This window comes from Oncorhynchus tshawytscha, linkage group LG08, assembly GCF_018296145.1.
Source record: "Oncorhynchus tshawytscha isolate Ot180627B linkage group LG08, Otsh_v2.0, whole genome shotgun sequence".
Lineage (NCBI taxonomy): Eukaryota > Metazoa > Chordata > Actinopteri > Salmoniformes > Salmonidae > Oncorhynchus > Oncorhynchus tshawytscha.
The window spans coordinates 79,474,140-79,491,850 of NC_056436.1; the positions used below are offsets into that span (position 1 = coordinate 79,474,140).

Below are 17,711 nucleotides of genomic sequence, written 5' to 3' on the forward strand. Positions count from 1 at the left end.
TAGATATACTGTACCTGTCTACTGAGAGAGAGAACACCTGTTAGATATACTGTACCTGTCTACTGAGAGAGACCACCTGTTAGATATACTGTACCTGTCTACTGAGAGAGAGAACACCTGTTAGATATACTGTACCTGTCTACTGAGAGAGACCACCTGTTAGATATACTGTACCTGTCTACTGAGAGAGAGAACACATGTTAGATATACTGTACCTGTCTACTGAGAGAGAACACCTGTTAGATACACTTTACCTGTCTACTGAGAGAGAGAGAGAGAACACCTGTTAGATATACTGTACCTGTCTACTGAGAGAGAGAACACCTGTTAGATATACTGTACTGGTCTACTGAGAGAGACCACCTGTTAGATATACTGTACCTGTCTACTGAGAGAGAACACCTGTTAGATATACTGTACCTGTCTACTGAGAGAGAACACCTGTTAGATATACTGTACTGGTCTACTGAGAGAGACCACCTGTTAGATATACTGTACCTGTCTACTGAGAGAGAGAACACCTGTTAGATATACTGTACCTGTCTACTGAGAGAGACCACCTGTTAGATATACTGTACCTGTCTACTGAGAGAGACCACCTGTTAGATATACTGTACCTGTCTACTGAGAGAGAGAACACCTGTTAGATATACTGTACCTGTCTACTGAGAGAGACCACCTGTTAGATATACTGTACCTGTCTACTGAGAGAGACCACCTGTTAGATATACTGTACCTGTCTACCTAGAGAGACCACCTGTTAGATATACTGTACCTGTCTACTGAGAGAGACCACCTGTTAGATATACTGTACCTGTCTACTGAGAGAGAGAACACCTGTTAGATATACTGTACCTGTCTACTGAGAGAGAACACCTGTTAGATATACTGTACCTGTCTACTGAGAGAGAACACCTGTTAGATATACTGTACCTGTCTACTGAGAGAGACCACCTGTTAGATATACTGTACCTGTCTACTGAGAGAGAGAACACCTGTTAGATATACTGTACCTGTCTACTGAGAGAGAACACCTGTTAGATATACTGTACCTGTCTACTGAGAGAGAGAGAGAGAGAGAGAGAACACCTGTTAGATATACTGTACCTGTCTACTGAGAGAGAGAACACCTGTTAGATATACTGTACCTGTCTACTGAGAGAGAACACCTGTTAGATATACTGTACCTGTCTACTGAGAGAGACCACCTGTTAGATATACTGTACCTGTCTACTGAGAGAGACCACCTGTTAGATATACTGTACCTGTCTACTGAGAGAGAACACCTGTTAGATATACTGTACCTGTCTACTGAGAGAACACCTGTTAGATATACTGTACCTGTCTACTGAGAGAGAACACCTGTTAGATATACTGTACCTGTCTACTGAGAGAGAGAGAGAACACCTGTTAGATATACTGTACCTGTCTATTGAGAGAGAACACCTGTTAGATATACTGTACCTGTCTACTGAGAGAGAACACCTGTTAGATATACTGTACCTGTCTACTGAGAGAGAACACCTGTTAGATATACTGTACCTGTCTACTGAGAGAGAACACCTGTTAGATATACTGTACCTGTCTACTGAGAGAGAACACCTGTTAGATATACTGTACCTGTCTACTGAGAGAGAGAACACCTGTTAGATATACTGTACCAGTCTACTGAGAGAGAGAACACCTGTTAGATATACTGTACCTGTCTACTGAGAGAGAGAACACCTGTTAGATATACTGTACCTGTCTACTGAGAGAGAACACCTGTTAGATATACTGTACCTGTCTACTGAGAGAGACCACCTGTTAGATATACTGTACCTGTCTACTGAGAGAGACCACCTGTTAGATATACTGTACCTGTCTACTGAGAGAGAGAACACCTGTTAGATATACTGTACCTGTCTACTGAGAGAGAGAACACCTGTTAGATATACTGTACCTGTCTACTGAGAGAGAGAACACCTGTTAGATATACTGTACCTGTCTACTGAGAGAGAACACCTGTTAGATATACTGTACCTGTCTACTGAGAGAGAGAACACCTGTTAGATATACTGTACCTGTCTACTGAGAGAGACCACCTGTTAGATATACTGTACCTGTCTACTGAGAGAGAACACCTGTTAGATATACTGTACCTGTCTACTGAGAGAGAGAGAGAGAGAGAACACCTGTTAGATATACTGTACCTGTCTACTGAGAGAGAACACCTGTTAGATATACTGTACCTGTCTACTGAGAGAGAACACCTGTTAGATACACTTTACCTGTCTACTGAGAGAGAGAATACCTGTTAGATATACTGTACCTGTCTACTGAGAGAGAGAACACCTGTTAGATATACTGTACCTGTCTACTGAGAGAGAGAACACCTGTTAGATATACTGTACCTGTCTACTGAGAGAGAGAGAGAGAACACCTGTTAGATATACTGTACCTGTCTACTGAGAGAGAGAACACCTGTTAGATATACTGTACCTGTCTACTGAGAGAGACCACCTGTTAGATATACTGTACCTGTCTACTGAGAGAGAACACCTGTTAGATATACTGTACCTGTCTACTGAGAGAGAACACCTGTTAGACGAGTCAGAGCTTTAAATGATCTGTTTTCTGTTTTATAGTGTAAATGAAAATGTGTTGGAGGACCTTGAAGACGACTTTATCCCCATCAACACGAACACAACAAGGTATTCGAAAGTTAGTCGGTTTTCGCTGTGTTCTTCCTATACTAGTGTCTGTTTCCACCATGTGCTTCCTACACTAGCGTCTGTCTCCACTGTGTGCTTCCTATACTAGTGTCTGTTTTCACTGTGTTCTTCCTATACTAGTGTCTGTTTCCACCATGTGCTTCCTACACTAGCGTCTGTCTCCACTGTGTGCTTCCTATACTAGTGTCTGTTTTCACTGTGTGCTTCCTACACTAGTGTCTACTTCCACTGTGTGCATCTTATACTAGTGTCTGTTGGCAAACCCCATACCTCTTCCAATGTTGAATTGAGCTCAGTCTCCAGACTAACTGTGGTGTGTCCCCCCCCCTCTCTCTCTTCAGACATACGTGGAAGAGGTCCTGGGACGTCAACCCTATCACTACCACAGACAAGAGGTGAATGAACCTCCTCACAGATCATCACTTATACACATCAACAGTGCCCCCTCCCAAGCTCCTAACAAAGCACAAGTCAAACCACCCAACCATCCAGTACTAAAAGTCTGTTATGTTCTCTCATCTCAGTGAGGAGGAGGAGCCTGAGGAGCAGGATCCACAGGTGTCCCTGGTTACGGTTCAGAAACAGTAAGTAGAAACACCCTCAGAAACAGCCTCTTTCTGTCCTCTAGTAGTAACACCCTCAGCCTCTGTTTATAACCTCCATTAGTAACACCCTCAGCCTCTGTTTATAACCTCCAGGTAACACCCTTCAGCCTCTGTTTATGTCCTCTAGTAGTAACACCCCCAGCCTCTGTTTATAACTTCTTGTAGTAACACCCTCAGCCTCTGTTTATAACCTCCATTAGTAACACCCTCAGCCTCTGTTTATAATCTCTAGTAGTAACACCCTCAGCCTCTGTTTTTAACCTCCATTAGTAACACCCTCAGCCTCTGTTTATAACCTCCATTAGTAACACCCTCAGCCTATGTTTATGTCCTCTAGTAGTAACACCCTCAGCCTCTGTTTATAACCATCAGGTAACACCCCAGTCTCTGTTTATGTCCTCTAGTAGTAACACCCCCAGCCTCTGTTTATAACCTCCATTAGTAACACCCCCAGCCTCTGTTTATAACCTCTAGTAGTAACACCCTCAGCCTCTGTTTATAACCATCAGGTAACACCCCCAGTCTCTGTTTATGTCCTCTAGTAGTAACACCCCCAGCCTCTGTTTATAACCTCCATTAGTAACACCCCCAGCCTCTGTTTATAACCTCTAGTAGTAACACCCTCAGCCTCTGTTTATAACCTCCATTAGTAACACCCCCAGCATCTGTTTATAACCTCTAGTAGTAACACCCCCAGCCTCTGTTTATAACCTCTAGTAGTAACACCTCCAGCCTCTTTCTGTCCTCTAGTAGTAACACCCTCAGCCTCTGTTTATAACCTCCATTAGTAACACCTCCAGCCTCTTTCTGTCCTCTAGTAGTAACACCCCCAGCCTCTGTTTATAACCTCTAGTAGTAACACCCCCAGCCTCTGTTTATAACCTCTAGTAGTAACACCTCCAGCCTCTTTCTGTCCTCTAGTAGTAACACCCTCAGCCTCTGTTTATAACCTCCATTAGTAACACCCCAGCCTCTGTTTATAACCTCTAGTAGTAACACCCTCAGCCTCTGTTTATAACCTCTAGTAGTAACACCCCCAGCCTCTGTTTATAACCTCTAGTAGTAACACCCTCAGCCTCTGTTTATAACCTCCAGGTAAAAACCTCAGCCTCTGTTTTTTTATCTCCATTAGTAACACCCTCAGCCTCTGTTTATGTCCTCTAGTAGTAACACCCTCATCCTATGTTTATGTCCTCTAGTAGTAACACCCTCAGCCTCTGTTTATAATCTCCATTAGTAACACCCTCAGCCTCTGTTTATAACCTCCAGGTAACACCCTCAGCCTCTGTTTCTGTCCTCCATTAGTAACACCCCCAGTCTCTGTTTATAACCTCCATTAGTAACACCCTCAGCCTCTGTTTATGTCCTCTAGTAGTAACATCCTCAGCCTCTGTTTATAACCTCCATTAGTAACACACACAACCTATGTTTATAACCTCCATTAGTAACACCCCAGCCTCTGTATATAACCTCTAGTAGTAACACCCCCAGCCTCTGTTTATAACCTCTAGGTAACACCCTCAGCCTCTGTTTACAACCTCCATTAGTAACACCCTCAGCCTATGTTTATGTCCTCTAGTAGTAACACCCCCAGCCTCTGTTTATAACCTCTAGTAGTAACACCCTCAGCCTCTGTTTATAACCATCAGGTAACACCCCCAGCCTCTGTTTATGTCCTCTAGTAGTAACACCCCCAGCCTCTGTTTATAACCTCTAGTAGTAACACCCCGGCCTCTGTTTATAACCTCTAGTAGTAACACCTCCAGCCTCTTTCTGTCCTCTAGTAGTAACACCCTCAGCCTCTGTTTATAAACTCCATTAGTAACACCCCCAGCCTCTGTTTATAACCTCTAGTAGTAACACCCTCAGCCTCTGTTTATAACCTCTAGTAGTAACACCCCCAGCCTCTGTTTATAACCTCTAGTAGTAACACCCTCAGCCTCTGTTTATAACCTCCAGGTAAAAACCTCAGCCTCTGTTTTTTATCTCCATTAGTAACACCCTCAGCATCTGTTTATGTCCTCTAGTAGTAACACCCTCATCCTATGTTTATGTCCTCTAGTAGTAACACCCTCAGCCTCTGTTTATAATCTCCATTAGTAACACCCTCAGCCTCTGTTTATAACCTCCAGGTAACACCCTCAGCCTCTGTTTCTGTCCTCCATTAGTAACACCCCCAGTCTCTGTTTATAACCTCCATTAGTAACACCCTCAGCCTCTGTTTATGTCCTCTAGTAGTAACACCCTCAGCCTCTGTTTATAACCTCCATTAGTAACACACACAACCTATGTTTATAACCTCCATTAGTAACACCCTCAGCCTCTGTATATAACCTCTAGTAGTAACACCCCCAGCCTCTGTTTATAACCTCTAGGTAACACCCTCAGTCTCTGTTTACAACCTCCATTAGTAACACCCTCAGCCTATGTTTATGTCCTCTAGTAGTAACACCCCCAGCCTCTGTTTATAACCTCTAGTAGTAACACCCTCAGCCTCTGTTTATAACCATCAGGTAACACCCCCAGCCTCTGTTTATGTCCTCTAGTAGTAACACCCCCAGCCTCTGTTTATAACCTTCATTAGTAACACCCCCAGCCTCTGTTTATAACCTCTAGTAGTAACACCCTCAGCCTCTGTTTATAACCTCTAGTAGTAACACCTCCAGCCTCTTTCTGTCCTCTAGTAGTAACACCCTCAGCCTCTGTTTATAACCTCCATTAGTAACACCTCCAGCCTCTTTCTGTCCTCTAGTAGTAACACCCCCAGCCTCTGTTTATAACCTCTAGTAGTAAAACCTCCAGCCTCTTTCTGTCCTCTAGTAGTAACACCCTCAGCCTCTGTTTATAACCTCTAGTAGTAACACCTCCAGCCTCTTTCTGTCCTCTAGTAGTAACACCCTCAGCCTCTGTTTATAAACTCCATTAGTAACACCCCCAGCCTCTGTTTATAACCTCTAGTAGTAACACCCTCAGCCTCTGTTTATAACCTCTAGTAGTAACACCCCCAGCCTCTGTTTATAACCTCTAGTAGTAACACCCCCAGCCTCTGTTTATGTCCTCTAGTAGTAACACCCCAGCCTCTGTTTATAACCTCTAGTAGTAACACCCCCAGCCTCTGTTTATAACCTCTAGTAGTAACACCTCCAGCCTCTTTCTGTCCTCTAGTAGTAACACCCTCAGCCTCTGTTTATAACCTCCATTAGTAACACCCCCAGCCTCTGTTTATAACCTCTAGTAGTAACACCCTCAGCCTCTGTTTATGTCCTCTCTAGTAGTAACACCCTCAGCCTCTGTTTATAACCTCTAGTAGTAACACCCTCAGCCTCTGTTTATAACCTCCAGGTAAAAACCTCAGCCTCTGTTTTTTTATCTCCATTAGTAACACCCTCAGCCTCTGTTTATGTCCTCTAGTAGTAACACCCTCATCCTATGTTTATGTCCTCTAGTAGTAACACCCTCAGCCTCTGTTTATAATCTCCATTAGTAACACCCTCAGCCTCTGTTTATAACCTCCAGGTAACACCCTCAGCCTCTGTTTCTGTCCTCCATTAGTAACACCCCCAGTCTCTGTTTATAACCTCCATTAGTAACACCCTCAGCCTCTGTTTATGTCCTCTAGTAGTAACACCCTCAGCCTCTGTTTATAACCTCCATTAGTAACACACACAACCTATGTTTATAACCTCCATTAGTAACACCCTCAGCCTCTGTATATAACCTCTAGTAGTAACACCCCCAGCCTCTGTTTATAACCTCTAGGTAACACCCTCAGTCTCTGTTTATAACCTCCATTAGTAACACCCTCAGCCTATGTTTATGTCCTCTAGTAGTAACACCCCCAGCCTCTGTTTATAACCTCTAGTAGTAACACCCTCAGCCCCTGTTTATAACCATCAGGTAACACCCCCAGCCTCTGTTTATGTCCTCTAGTAGTAACACCCCCAGCCTCTGTTTATAACCTTCATTAGTAACACCCCCAGCCTCTGTTTATAACCTCTAGTAGTAACACCCTCAGCCTCTGTTTATAACCTCTAGTAGTAACACCTCCAGCCTCTTTCTGTCCTCTAGTAGTAACACCCTCAGCCTCTGTTTATAACCTCCATTAGTAACACCTCCAGCCTCTTTCTGTCCTCTAGTAGTAACACCCCCAGCCTCTGTTTATAACCTCTAGTAGTAACACCTCCAGCCTCTTTCTGTCCTCTAGTAGTAACACCCTCAGCCTCTGTTTATAACCTCCATTAGTAACACCCCCAGCCTCTGTTTATAACCTCTAGTAGTAACACCCTCAGCCTCTGTTTATAACCTCTAGTAGTAACACCCCCAGCCTCTGTTTATAACCTCTAGTAGTAACACCCTCAGCCTCTGTTTATAACCTCCAGGTAAAAACCTCAGCCTCTGTTTATAACCTCCATTAGTAACACACACAACCTATGTTTATAACCTCCATTAGTAACACCCTCAGCCTCTGTATATAACCTCTAGTAGTAACACCCCCAGCCTCTGTTTATAACCTCTAGGTAACACCCTCAGCCTCTGTTTATAACCTCTAGTAGTAACACACTCAGCCTCTGTATATAACCTCCATTAGTAACACCCCCAGCCTCTGTTTATAACCTCCAGGTAACACCCTCAGCCTCTGTTTATAACCTCCATTAGTAACACCCTCAGCCTCTGTATGTAACACCCCCAGCCTCTGTTTATGACCTCCAGGTAACACCCTCAGCCTATGTTTATAACCTCCATTAGTAACACCCTCAGCCCCTGTTTATAACCTCCAGGTAACACCCTCAGCCTCTGTTTATAACCTCCATTAGTAACACCCTCAGCCCCTGTTTATAACCTCCATTAGTAACACCCTCATCCTCTGTTTATAACCTCTAGTAGTAACACCCCCAGCCTCTGTTTATAACCTCTAGGTAACACCCTCAGCCTCTGTTTATAACCTCTAGTAGTAACACCCTCAGCCTCTGTATATAACCTCCAGGTAACACCCTCAGCCTCTGTTTATAACCTCCATTAGTAACACCCTCAGCCTCTGTATATAACCTCCAGGTAACACCCTCAGCCCAGTGAACCAGAACACTGAATTGGTGCTGCTGTATATAGGTCAGATACATACCCGTTAGCCCTTTCTCTAACATCTCTAGTAAACTGATCTCTTTACACCCATCACGATGTACATGACGTTACCGTGTCTTCCTATATGAGCGGTATGTATGATGTCTTCATGGTGTTTGTGTTGTAGGTCATCTGACAGTGAATCACCATGGGATAGATGGAGTGCACCAACTGTCTATAAAGAGAAGAGGTATGACCACCCCTATAGGACGTACTAGTCTTTATTTTACAACACAATGCCTTTAATCATTGACTAACATTATCAGCATAATGCTAGAAGCATGCTAGAGAGAGGAAGGAAGAAAATACTAGAGAGAGAGAGAGAGGAAGGAGAGAGAGAGGGAGAAAATACCAGAGAGAGAGAGAGGAAGGAGAGAGAGGGAGAAAATACCAGAGAGAGAGAGGAAGGAGAGAGAGGGAGAAAATACCAGAGAGAGAGAGAGGAAGGAGAGACAGGGAGAAAATACCAGAGAGGGAGAGAGGAAAGAGAGAGAGGGAGAAAATACCAGAGAGAGAGAGAGGAAGGAGAGAGAGGGAGAAAATACCAGAGAGAGAGAGGAAGGAGAGAGAGGGAGAAAATACCAGAGAGAGAGAGAGGAAGGAGAGAGGGAGAAAATACCAGGTAGAGAGAGAGGAAGGAGAGAGAGGGAGAAAATACCAGAGAGAGAGAGGAAGGAGAGAGAGAGGAGAAAATACCAGAGAGAGAGAGAGGAAGGACAGGGAGAAAATACCAGAGAGAGAGAGGGAGAAAATACCAGAGAGAGAGAGGAAGGAGAGAGAGGGAGAACATACCAGAGAGAGAGAGGAAGGAGAGACAGGGAGAAAATACCAGAGAGGGAGAGAGGAAGGACAGGGAGAAAATACCAGAGAGGGAGAGAGGAAGGAGAGACAGGGAGAAAATACCAGAGAGAGAGAGAGGAAGGACAGGGAGAAAATACCAGAGAGAGAGAGAGGAAGGAGAGAGAGGGAGAAAATACCAGAGAGAGAGAGGAAGGAGAGAGAGGGAGAACATACCAGAGAGAGAGAGGAAGGAGAGACAGGGAGAAAATACCAGAGAGGGAGAGAGGAAAGAGAGAGAGGGAGAAAATACCAGAGAGAGAGAGAGGAAGGAGAGAGAGGGAGAAAATACCAGAGAGAGAGAGGAAGGAGAGAGAGGGAGAAAATACCAGAGAGAGAGAGGAAGGAGAGAGAGGGAGAAAATACCAGAGAGAGAGAGAGGAAGGAGAGAGAGGGAGAAAATACCAGAGAGAGAGAGGAAGGAGAGACAGGGAGAAAATACTAGAGAGAGAGAGGAAGGAGAGAGAGGGAGAAAATACTAGAGAGAGAGAGAGAGGAAGGAGAGAGAGGGAGAAAATACCAGAGAGAGAGAGAGGAAGGACAGGGAGAAAATACCAGAGAGAGAGAGAGGAAGGAGAGAGAGGGAGAAAATACCAGAGAGAGAGAGAGAGGAAGGAGAGAGAGGGAGAAAATACTAGAGAGAGAGAGAGGAAGGACAGGGAGAAAATACCAGAGAGGGAGAGAGGAAGGAGAGACAGGGAGAAAATACCAGAGAGGGAGAGAGGAAGGAGAGAGAGGGAGAAAATACCAGAGAGAGAGAGAGAGGGAGAAAATACCAGAGAGAGAGAGGAAGGAGAGACAGGGAGAAAATACCAGAGAGAGAGAGAGGAAGGAGAGAGAGGGAGAAAATACCAGAGAGAGAGAGGAAGGAGAGAGAGGGAGAAAATACCAGAGAGAGAGAGAGAGGAAGGAGAGAGAGGGAGAAAATACCAGAGAGAGAGAGAGGAAGGAGAGAGAGGGAGAAAATACTACAGAGAGAGAGAGAGGAAGGACAGGGAGAAAATACCAGAGAGGGAGAGAGGAAGGAGAGACAGGGAGAAAATACCAGAGAGAGAGGAAGGACAGGGAGAAAATACCAGAGAGAGAGAGGGAGAGAGGGAGAAAATACCAGAGAGAGAGAGAGGAAGGAGAGAGAGGGAGAAAATACCAGAGAGAGAGAGAGAGAGAGAGAGAGAGAGGAAGGAGAGACAGGGAGAAAATACTAGAGAGAGAGAGAGGAAGGAGAGAGAGGGAGAAAATACCAGAGAGAGAGAGAGGAAGGAGAGACAGGGAGAAAATACCAGAGAGAGAGAGAGAGAGAGAGGGAGAAAATACCAGAGAGAGAGAGAGGAAGGAGAGAGAGGGAGAAAATACCAGAGAGAGAGAGAGAGAGAGGAAGGAGAGACAGGGAGAAAATACTAGAGAGAGAGAGAGGAAGGAGAGACAGGGAGGAAATACCAGAGAGAGAGAGAGGAAGGAGAGACAGGGAGAAAATACCAGAGAGAGAGAGGAAGGAGAGCGAGAGAGAGAGAGGGAGAGAGAGAGAGGGAGAGAGAGAGAGAGAGAGAGAGAGAATACCAGAGAGAGACAGGGAGAAAATACCAGAGAGAGAGAGGAAGCAGGGAGAAAATACCAGAGAGAGAGAGAGAGAGGAAGGAGAGACAGGGAGAAAATACCCAGAGAGGGAGAGAGGAAGGAGAGAGAGGGAGAAAATACCAGAGAGAGAGAGAGAGGAAGGAGAGAGAGGGAGAAAATACCAGAGAGAGAGAGAGGAAGGACAGGGAGAAAATACCAGAGAGAGGAAGGAGAGAGAGGGAGAAAATACCAGGTAGAGAGAGAGGAAGGAGAGAGAGGGAGAAAATACCAGAGAGAGAGGAAGGAGAGAGAGGGAGAAAATACCAGAGAGAGAGGAAGGAGAGACAGGGAGAAAATACCAGAGAGGGAGAGAGGAAGGAGAGACAGGGAGAAAATACCAGAGAGGGAGAGAGGAAGGAGAGAGAGGGAGAAAATACCAGAGAGAGAGAGAGAGGAAGGAGAGAGAGGGAGAAAATACCAGAGAGAGAGAGGAAGGAGAGAGAGGGAGAAAATACCAGAGAGAGAGAGGAAGGAGAGAGAGGGAGAAAATACCAGAGAGAGAGAGAGGAAGGAGAGAGGGAGAAAATACCAGGTAGAGAGAGAGGAAGGAGAGAGAGGGAGAAAATACCAGAGAGAGAGAGGAAGGAGAGAGAGGGAGAAAATACCAGAGAGAGAGAGAGGAAGGACAGGGAGAAAATACCAGAGAGAGAGAGGGAGAAAATACCAGAGAGAGAGAGGAAGGAGAGAGAGGGAGAACATACCAGAGAGAGAGAGGAAGGAGAGACAGGAGAAAATACCAGAGAGGGAGAGAGGAAGGACAGGGAGAAAATACCAGAGAGGGAGAGAGGAAGGAGAGACAGGGAGAAAATACCAGAGAGAGAGAGAGGAAGGACAGGGAGAAAATACCAGAGAGAGAGAGAGGAAGGAGAGAGAGGGAGAAAATACCAGAGAGAGAGAGGAAGGAGAGAGAGGGAGAACATACCAGAGAGAGAGAGGAAGGAGAGACAGGGAGAAAATACCAGAGAGGGAGAGAGGAAAAGAGAGAGGGAGAAAATACCAGAGAGAGAGAGAGGAAGGAGAGAGAGGGAGAAAATACCAGAGAGAGAGAGGAAGGAGAGAGAGGGAGAAAATACCAGAGAGAGAGAGGAAGGAGAGAGAGGGAGAAAATACCAGAGAGAGAGAGAGGAAGGAGGAGAGAGGGAGAAAATACCAGAGAGAGAGAGGAAGGAGAGACAGGGAGAAAATACTAGAGAGAGAGAGGAAGGAGAGAGAGGGAGAAAATACTAGAGAGAGAGAGAGAGGAAGGAGAGAGAGGGAGAAAATACCAGAGAGAGAGAGGAAGGAAGGAGAGGGAGAAAATACTACAGAGAGAGAGAGAGGAAGGAGAGAGAGGGAGAAAATACCAGAGAGAGAGAGAGAGGAAGGAGAGAGAGGGAGAAAATACTAGAGAGAGAGAGAGAGGAAGGACAGGGAGAAAATACCAGAGAGGGAGAGAGGAAGGAGAGACAGGGAGAAAATACCAGAGAGAGAGAGAGAGGGAGAAAATACCAGAGAGAGAGGAAGGAGAGAGAGGGAGAAAATACCAGAGAGAGAGAGGAAGGAGAGACAGGGAGAAAATACCAGAGAGGGAGAGAGGAAGGAGAGACAGGGAGAAAATACCAGAGAGGGAGAGAGGAAGGAGAGAGAGGGAGAAAATACCAGAGAGAGAGAGAGAGAGGAAGGAGAGAGAGGGAGAAAATACCAGAGAGAGAGAGAGGAAGGACAGGGAGAAAATACTACAGAGAGAGAGAGAGGAAGGACAGGGAGAAAATACCAGAGAGGGAGAGAGGAAGGAGAGACAGGGAGAAAATACCAGAGAGAGAGGAAGGACAGGGAGAAAATACCAGAGAGAGAGAGGGAGAGAGAGGGAGAAAATACCAGAGAGAGAGAGAGGAAGGAGAGAGAGGGAGAAAATACCAGAGAGAGAGAGAGAGAGAGAGAGGAAGGAGAGACAGGGAGAAAATACTAGAGAGAGAGAGAGGAAGGAGAGAGAGGGAGAAAATACCAGAGAGAGAGAGAGGAAGGAGAGACAGGGAGAAAATACCAGAGAGAGAGAGAGAGAGAGAGAGGGAGAAAATACCAGAGAGAGAGAGAGGAAGGAGAGAGAGGGAGAAAATACCAGAGAGAGAGAGAGAGAGAGGAAGGAGAGACAGGGAGAAAATACTAGAGAGAGAGAGAGGAAGGAGAGACAGGAGGAAATACCAGAGAGAGAGAGAGGAAGGAGAGACAGGGAGAAAATACCAGAGAGAGAGAGGAAGGAGAGCGAGAGAGAGAGAGGGAGAGAGAGAGAGGGAGAGAGAGAGAGAGAGAGAGAGAATACCAGAGAGAGACAGGGAGAAAATACCAGAGAGAGAGAGGAAGCAGGGAGAAAATACCAGAGAGAGAGAGAGAGAGGAAGGAGAGACAGGGAGAAAATACCCAGAGAGGGAGAGAGGAAGAGAGAGAGGGAGAAAATACCAGAGAGAGAGAGAGGAAGGAGAGAGAGGGAGAAAATACCAGAGAGAGAGAGAGGAAGGACAGGGAGAAAATACCAGAGAGAGGAAGGAGAGAGAGGGAGAAAATACCAGGTAGAGAGAGAGGAAGGAGAGAGAGGGAGAAAATACCAGAGAGAGAGGAAGGAGAGAGAGGGAGAAAATACCAGAGAGAGAGAGGAAGGAGAGACAGGGAGAAAATACCAGAGAGGGAGAGAGGAAGGAGAGACAGGGAGAAAATACCAGAGAGGGAGAGAGGAAGGAGAGAGAGGGAGAAAATACCAGAGAGAGAGAGAGAGGAAGGAGAGAGAGGGAGAAAATACCAGAGAGAGAGAGAGGAAGGACAGGGAGAAAATACCAGAGAGAGAGAGAGGAAGGAGAGAGAGGGAGAAAATACCAGAGAGAGAGAGAGGGGAAGGAGAGAGAGGGAGAAAATACCAGGTAGAGAGAGGAAGGAGAGAGAGGGAGAAAATACCAGAGAGAGAGAGAGGGGAAGGAGAGAGAGGGAGAAAATACCAGAGAGAGAGAGGAAGGAGAGACAGGGAGAAAATACCAGAGAGAGAGAGAGAGGAAGGAGAGAGAGGGAGAAAATACCAGAGAGAGAGAGAGGAAGGAGAGACAGGGAGAAAATACCAGAGAGAGAGAGAGGAAGGAGAGAGAGGGAGAAAATACCAGAGAGAGAGAGGGGAAGGAGAGACAGGGAGAAAATACCAGAGAGAGAGAGGAAGGAGAGAGAGGGAGAAAATACCAGAGAGAGAGAGAGAGAGGAAGGAGAGAGAGGGAGAAAATACCAGAGAGAGAGAGGAAGGAGAGAGGGAGAAAATACCAGGTAGAGAGAGAGGAAGGAGAGAGAGGGAGAAAATACCAGAGAGAGAGAGAGGAAGGACAGGGAGAAAATACCAGAGAGAGAGAGGGAAGGAGAGACAGGGAGAAAATACCAGAGAGAGAGAGAGGAAGGACAGGGAGAAAATACCAGAGAGGGAGAGAGGAAGGAGAGACAGGGAGAAAATACCAGAGAGAGAGAGAGGAAGGACAGGGAGAAAATACCAGAGAGAGAGAGAGAGAGGGAGAGAGAGGGAGAAAATACCAGAGAGAGAGAGAGGAAGGAGAGAGAGGGAGAAAATACCAGAGAGAGAGAGGAAGGAGAGACAGGGAGAAAATACCAGAGAGAGAGAGGAAGGAGAGCGATAGAGAGAGGGAGAGAGAGAGAGAGAGAGAGAGAGAATACCAGAGAGAGACAGGGAGAAAATACCAGAGAGAGAGAGGAAGGAGAGACAGGGAGAAAATACCAGAGAGAGAGAGGAAGCAGGGAGAAAATACCAGAGAGAGAGAGGAAGGAGAGACAGGAGAGAAAATACCAGAGAGAGAGAGGAAGGAGAGACAGGGAGAAAATACCAGAGAGAGAGAGAGGAAGGACAGGGAGAAAATACCAGGTAGAGAGAGAGGAAGGAGAGAGAGGAGAAAATACCAGAGAGAGAGAGAGGAAGGACAGGGAGAAAATACCAGAGAGAGAGAGAGAGGAAGGAGAGAGAGGGAGAAAATACCAGAGAGAGAGAGAGAGGAAGGAGAGACAGGGAGAAAATACTAGAGAGAGAGAGAGGAAGGAGAGAGAGGGAGAAAATACCAGAGAGAGAGAGAGGAAGGAGAGACAGGGAGAAAATACCAGAGAGAGAGAGGAAGGAGAGACAGGGAGAAAATACCAGAGAGAGAGAGAGGAAGGACAGGAGAAAATACCAGAGAGAGAGAGAGAAGGAGAGAGAGGGAGAGAGAGGGGAAGGAGAGAGAGGGAGAAAATACCAGAGAGAGAGAGGAAGGAGAGACAGGGAGAAAATACCAGAGAGAGAGAGAGGAAGGAGAGACAGGGAGAAATATAGAGAGAGAGAGAGGAAGGAGAGACAGGGAGAAAATACCAGAGAGAGAGAGGAAGGAGAGAGAGAGAGAGAGAGAGAGAGAGAGAGAGAGAGAGAGAGAGAGAGAGAGAGAGAGAGAGAAAATACCAGAGAGAGAAAGGGAGAAAATACCAGAGAGAGAGAGGAAGGAGAGACAGGGGAGAAAATACCAGAGAGAGATAGGAAGGAGAGACAGGGAGAAAATACCAGAGAGAGAGAGAGAGAGGAAGGAGAGACAGGGAGAAAATACCAGAGAGAGAGAGGAAGGAGAGACAGGGAGAAAATACCAGAGAGAGAGAGAGAGAGAGAGAGAGAGAGAGAGAGAGAGAGAGAAAATACCAGAGAGAGACAGGGAGAAAATACCAGAGAGAGAGAGGAAGGAGAGACAGGGAGAAAATACCAGAGAGAGAGAGGAAGGAGAGACAGGGAGAAAATACCAGAGAGAGAGAGGAAGGACAGGGAGAAAATACCAGGTAGAGAGAGAGGAAGGAGAGAGAGGGAGAAAATACCAGAGAGAGAGAGAGGAAGGACAGGGAGAAAATACCAGAGAGAGAGAGGGAAGGAGAGACAGGGAGAAAATACCAGAGAGAGAGAGAAGAAGGACAGGGAGAAAATACCAGAGAGAGGAGAGAGGAAGGAGAGACAGGGAGAAAATACCAGAGAGAGAGAGGAAAGAGAGAGAGGGAGAAAATACCAGAGAGAGAGAGAGAGAAGGAGAGAGAGGGAGAAAATACCAGAGAGAGAGAGGAAGGAGAGACAGGGAGAAAATACCAGAGAGAGAGAGGAAGGAGAGAGAGGGAGAAAATACCAGAGAGAGAGAGAGGAAGGAGAGACAGGGAGAAAATACCAGAGAGAGAGAGGAAGGAGAGACAGGGAGAAAATACCAGAGAGAGAGAGAGAGGAAGAGAGAGGAGAAAATACCAGAGAGAGAGAAGAGAGAGGAGAGAGAGGAGAAAATACCAGAGAGAGAGGAGAGGAGAGACAGGGAGAAAATACCAGAGAGAGAGAGAGGAAGAGAGAGACAGGGAGAAAATACCAGAGAGAGAGAGAGGAAGGAGAGACAGGGAGAAAATACCAGAGAGAGAGAGAGGAAGGACAGGGAGAAAATACCAGAGAGAGAGAGAGAGGAAGGAGAGACAGGAGAAAATACCAGAGAGAGAGAGAGAGGAAGGAGAGAGAGGGAGAAAATACCAGAGAGAGAGAGGAAGGAGAGAGAGGGAGAAAATACCAGAGAGAGAGAGGAAGGAGAGACAGGGAGAAAATAGAGAGAGAGAGAGAGGAAGGAGAGACAGGAGAAAATACCAGAGAGAGAGAGGAAGGAGAGAGAGGGAGAAAATACCAGAGAGAGAGAGAGAGAGGAAGGAGAGAGAGGGAGAAAATACCAGAGAGAGAGAGGGGAAGGAGAGACAGGAGAAAATACCAGAGAGAGAGAGAGGAAGGACAGGGAGAAAATACCAGAGAGGGAGAGAGGAAGGAGAGACAGGGAGAAAATACCAGAGAGAGAGAGAGGAAGGGAGACCAGAGAGAGAGAGAGAGAGGAGAGAGAGGGAGAAAATACCAGAGAGAGAGAGAGGAAGGAGAGAGAGGGAGAAAATACCAGAGAGAGAGAGAGAGAGAGAGAGGAGAAGGACAGGGAGAAAATACCAGAGAGAGAGAGAGGAAGGAGAGACAGGGAGAAAATACCAGAGAGAGAGAGAGGAAGGAGAGACAGGGAGAAAATACCAGAGAGAGAGAAGGAGAGAGAGGGAGAAAATACCAGAGAGAGAGAGAGGAAGGAGAGAGAGGGAGAAAATACAGAGAGAGAGAGAGAAGAAGAGAGAGACAGGGAGAAAATACCAGAGAGAGAGAGAGGAAGGAGAGACAGGGAGAAAATACCAGAGAGAGAGAGAGGAAGGAGAGACAGGGAGAAAATACAGAGAGAGAGAGAGAGGAAGGAGAGAGAGGAGAGAAAGAGAGAGAGAGAGAGAGAGGAAGAGACAGGGAGAAAATACCAGAGAGAGAGAGAGAGGAAGACAGGGAGAAAATACCAGAGAGAGAGAGAGAGGAAGGAGAGACAGGAGAAAATACCAGAGAGAGAGAGGAAGGAGAGAGAGGGAGAAAATACCAGAGAGAGAGAGAGAGAAGGAGAGAGAGGGAGAAAATACCAGAGAGAGAGAGGAGACAGGGAGAAAATACCAGAGAGAGAGAGGAAGGAGAGACAGGGAGAAAATACCAGGAGAGAGAGAGGAAGGAGAGAGAGGAGAAAATACCAGAGAGAGAGAAGGAGAGAGAGGGAGAAAATACCAGAGAGAGAGGAAGGAGAGACAGGGAGAAAATACCAGAGAGAGAGAGAGAGAAGGAGAGACAGGAGAAAATACCAGAGAGAGAGAGGAAGAGAGAGAGAGGGAGAAAATACCAGAGAGAGAGAGAGGAAGGAGAGACAGGGAGAAAATACCAGAGAGAGAGAGAGAGAGAGGAGAGAGACAGGGAGAAAATACCAGAGAG

The 17,711-nt window shown here is 46.2% G+C and overlaps 1 protein-coding gene across 4 annotated transcripts in view; it reads left to right on the plus strand.

Moving 5' to 3' along the window:
- The window catches only part of LOC112255893 (zinc finger protein 185), a 45,196-nt gene that overhangs the window by 11,985 nt on the left and 15,500 nt on the right, over positions 1–17,711 (plus strand). For all 4 annotated transcript variants that reach the window (XM_042326031.1, XM_042326033.1, XM_042326030.1 and 1 more), the window contains 4 exons: positions 2,628–2,693; positions 3,056–3,109; positions 3,239–3,298; positions 8,565–8,627. In XM_042326031.1, the coding sequence (XP_042181965.1) occupies positions 2,628–2,693; positions 3,056–3,109; positions 3,239–3,298; positions 8,565–8,627 (243 nt within the window). The remainder of the gene's footprint in view (positions 1–2,627; positions 2,694–3,055; positions 3,110–3,238; positions 3,299–8,564; positions 8,628–17,711) is intronic.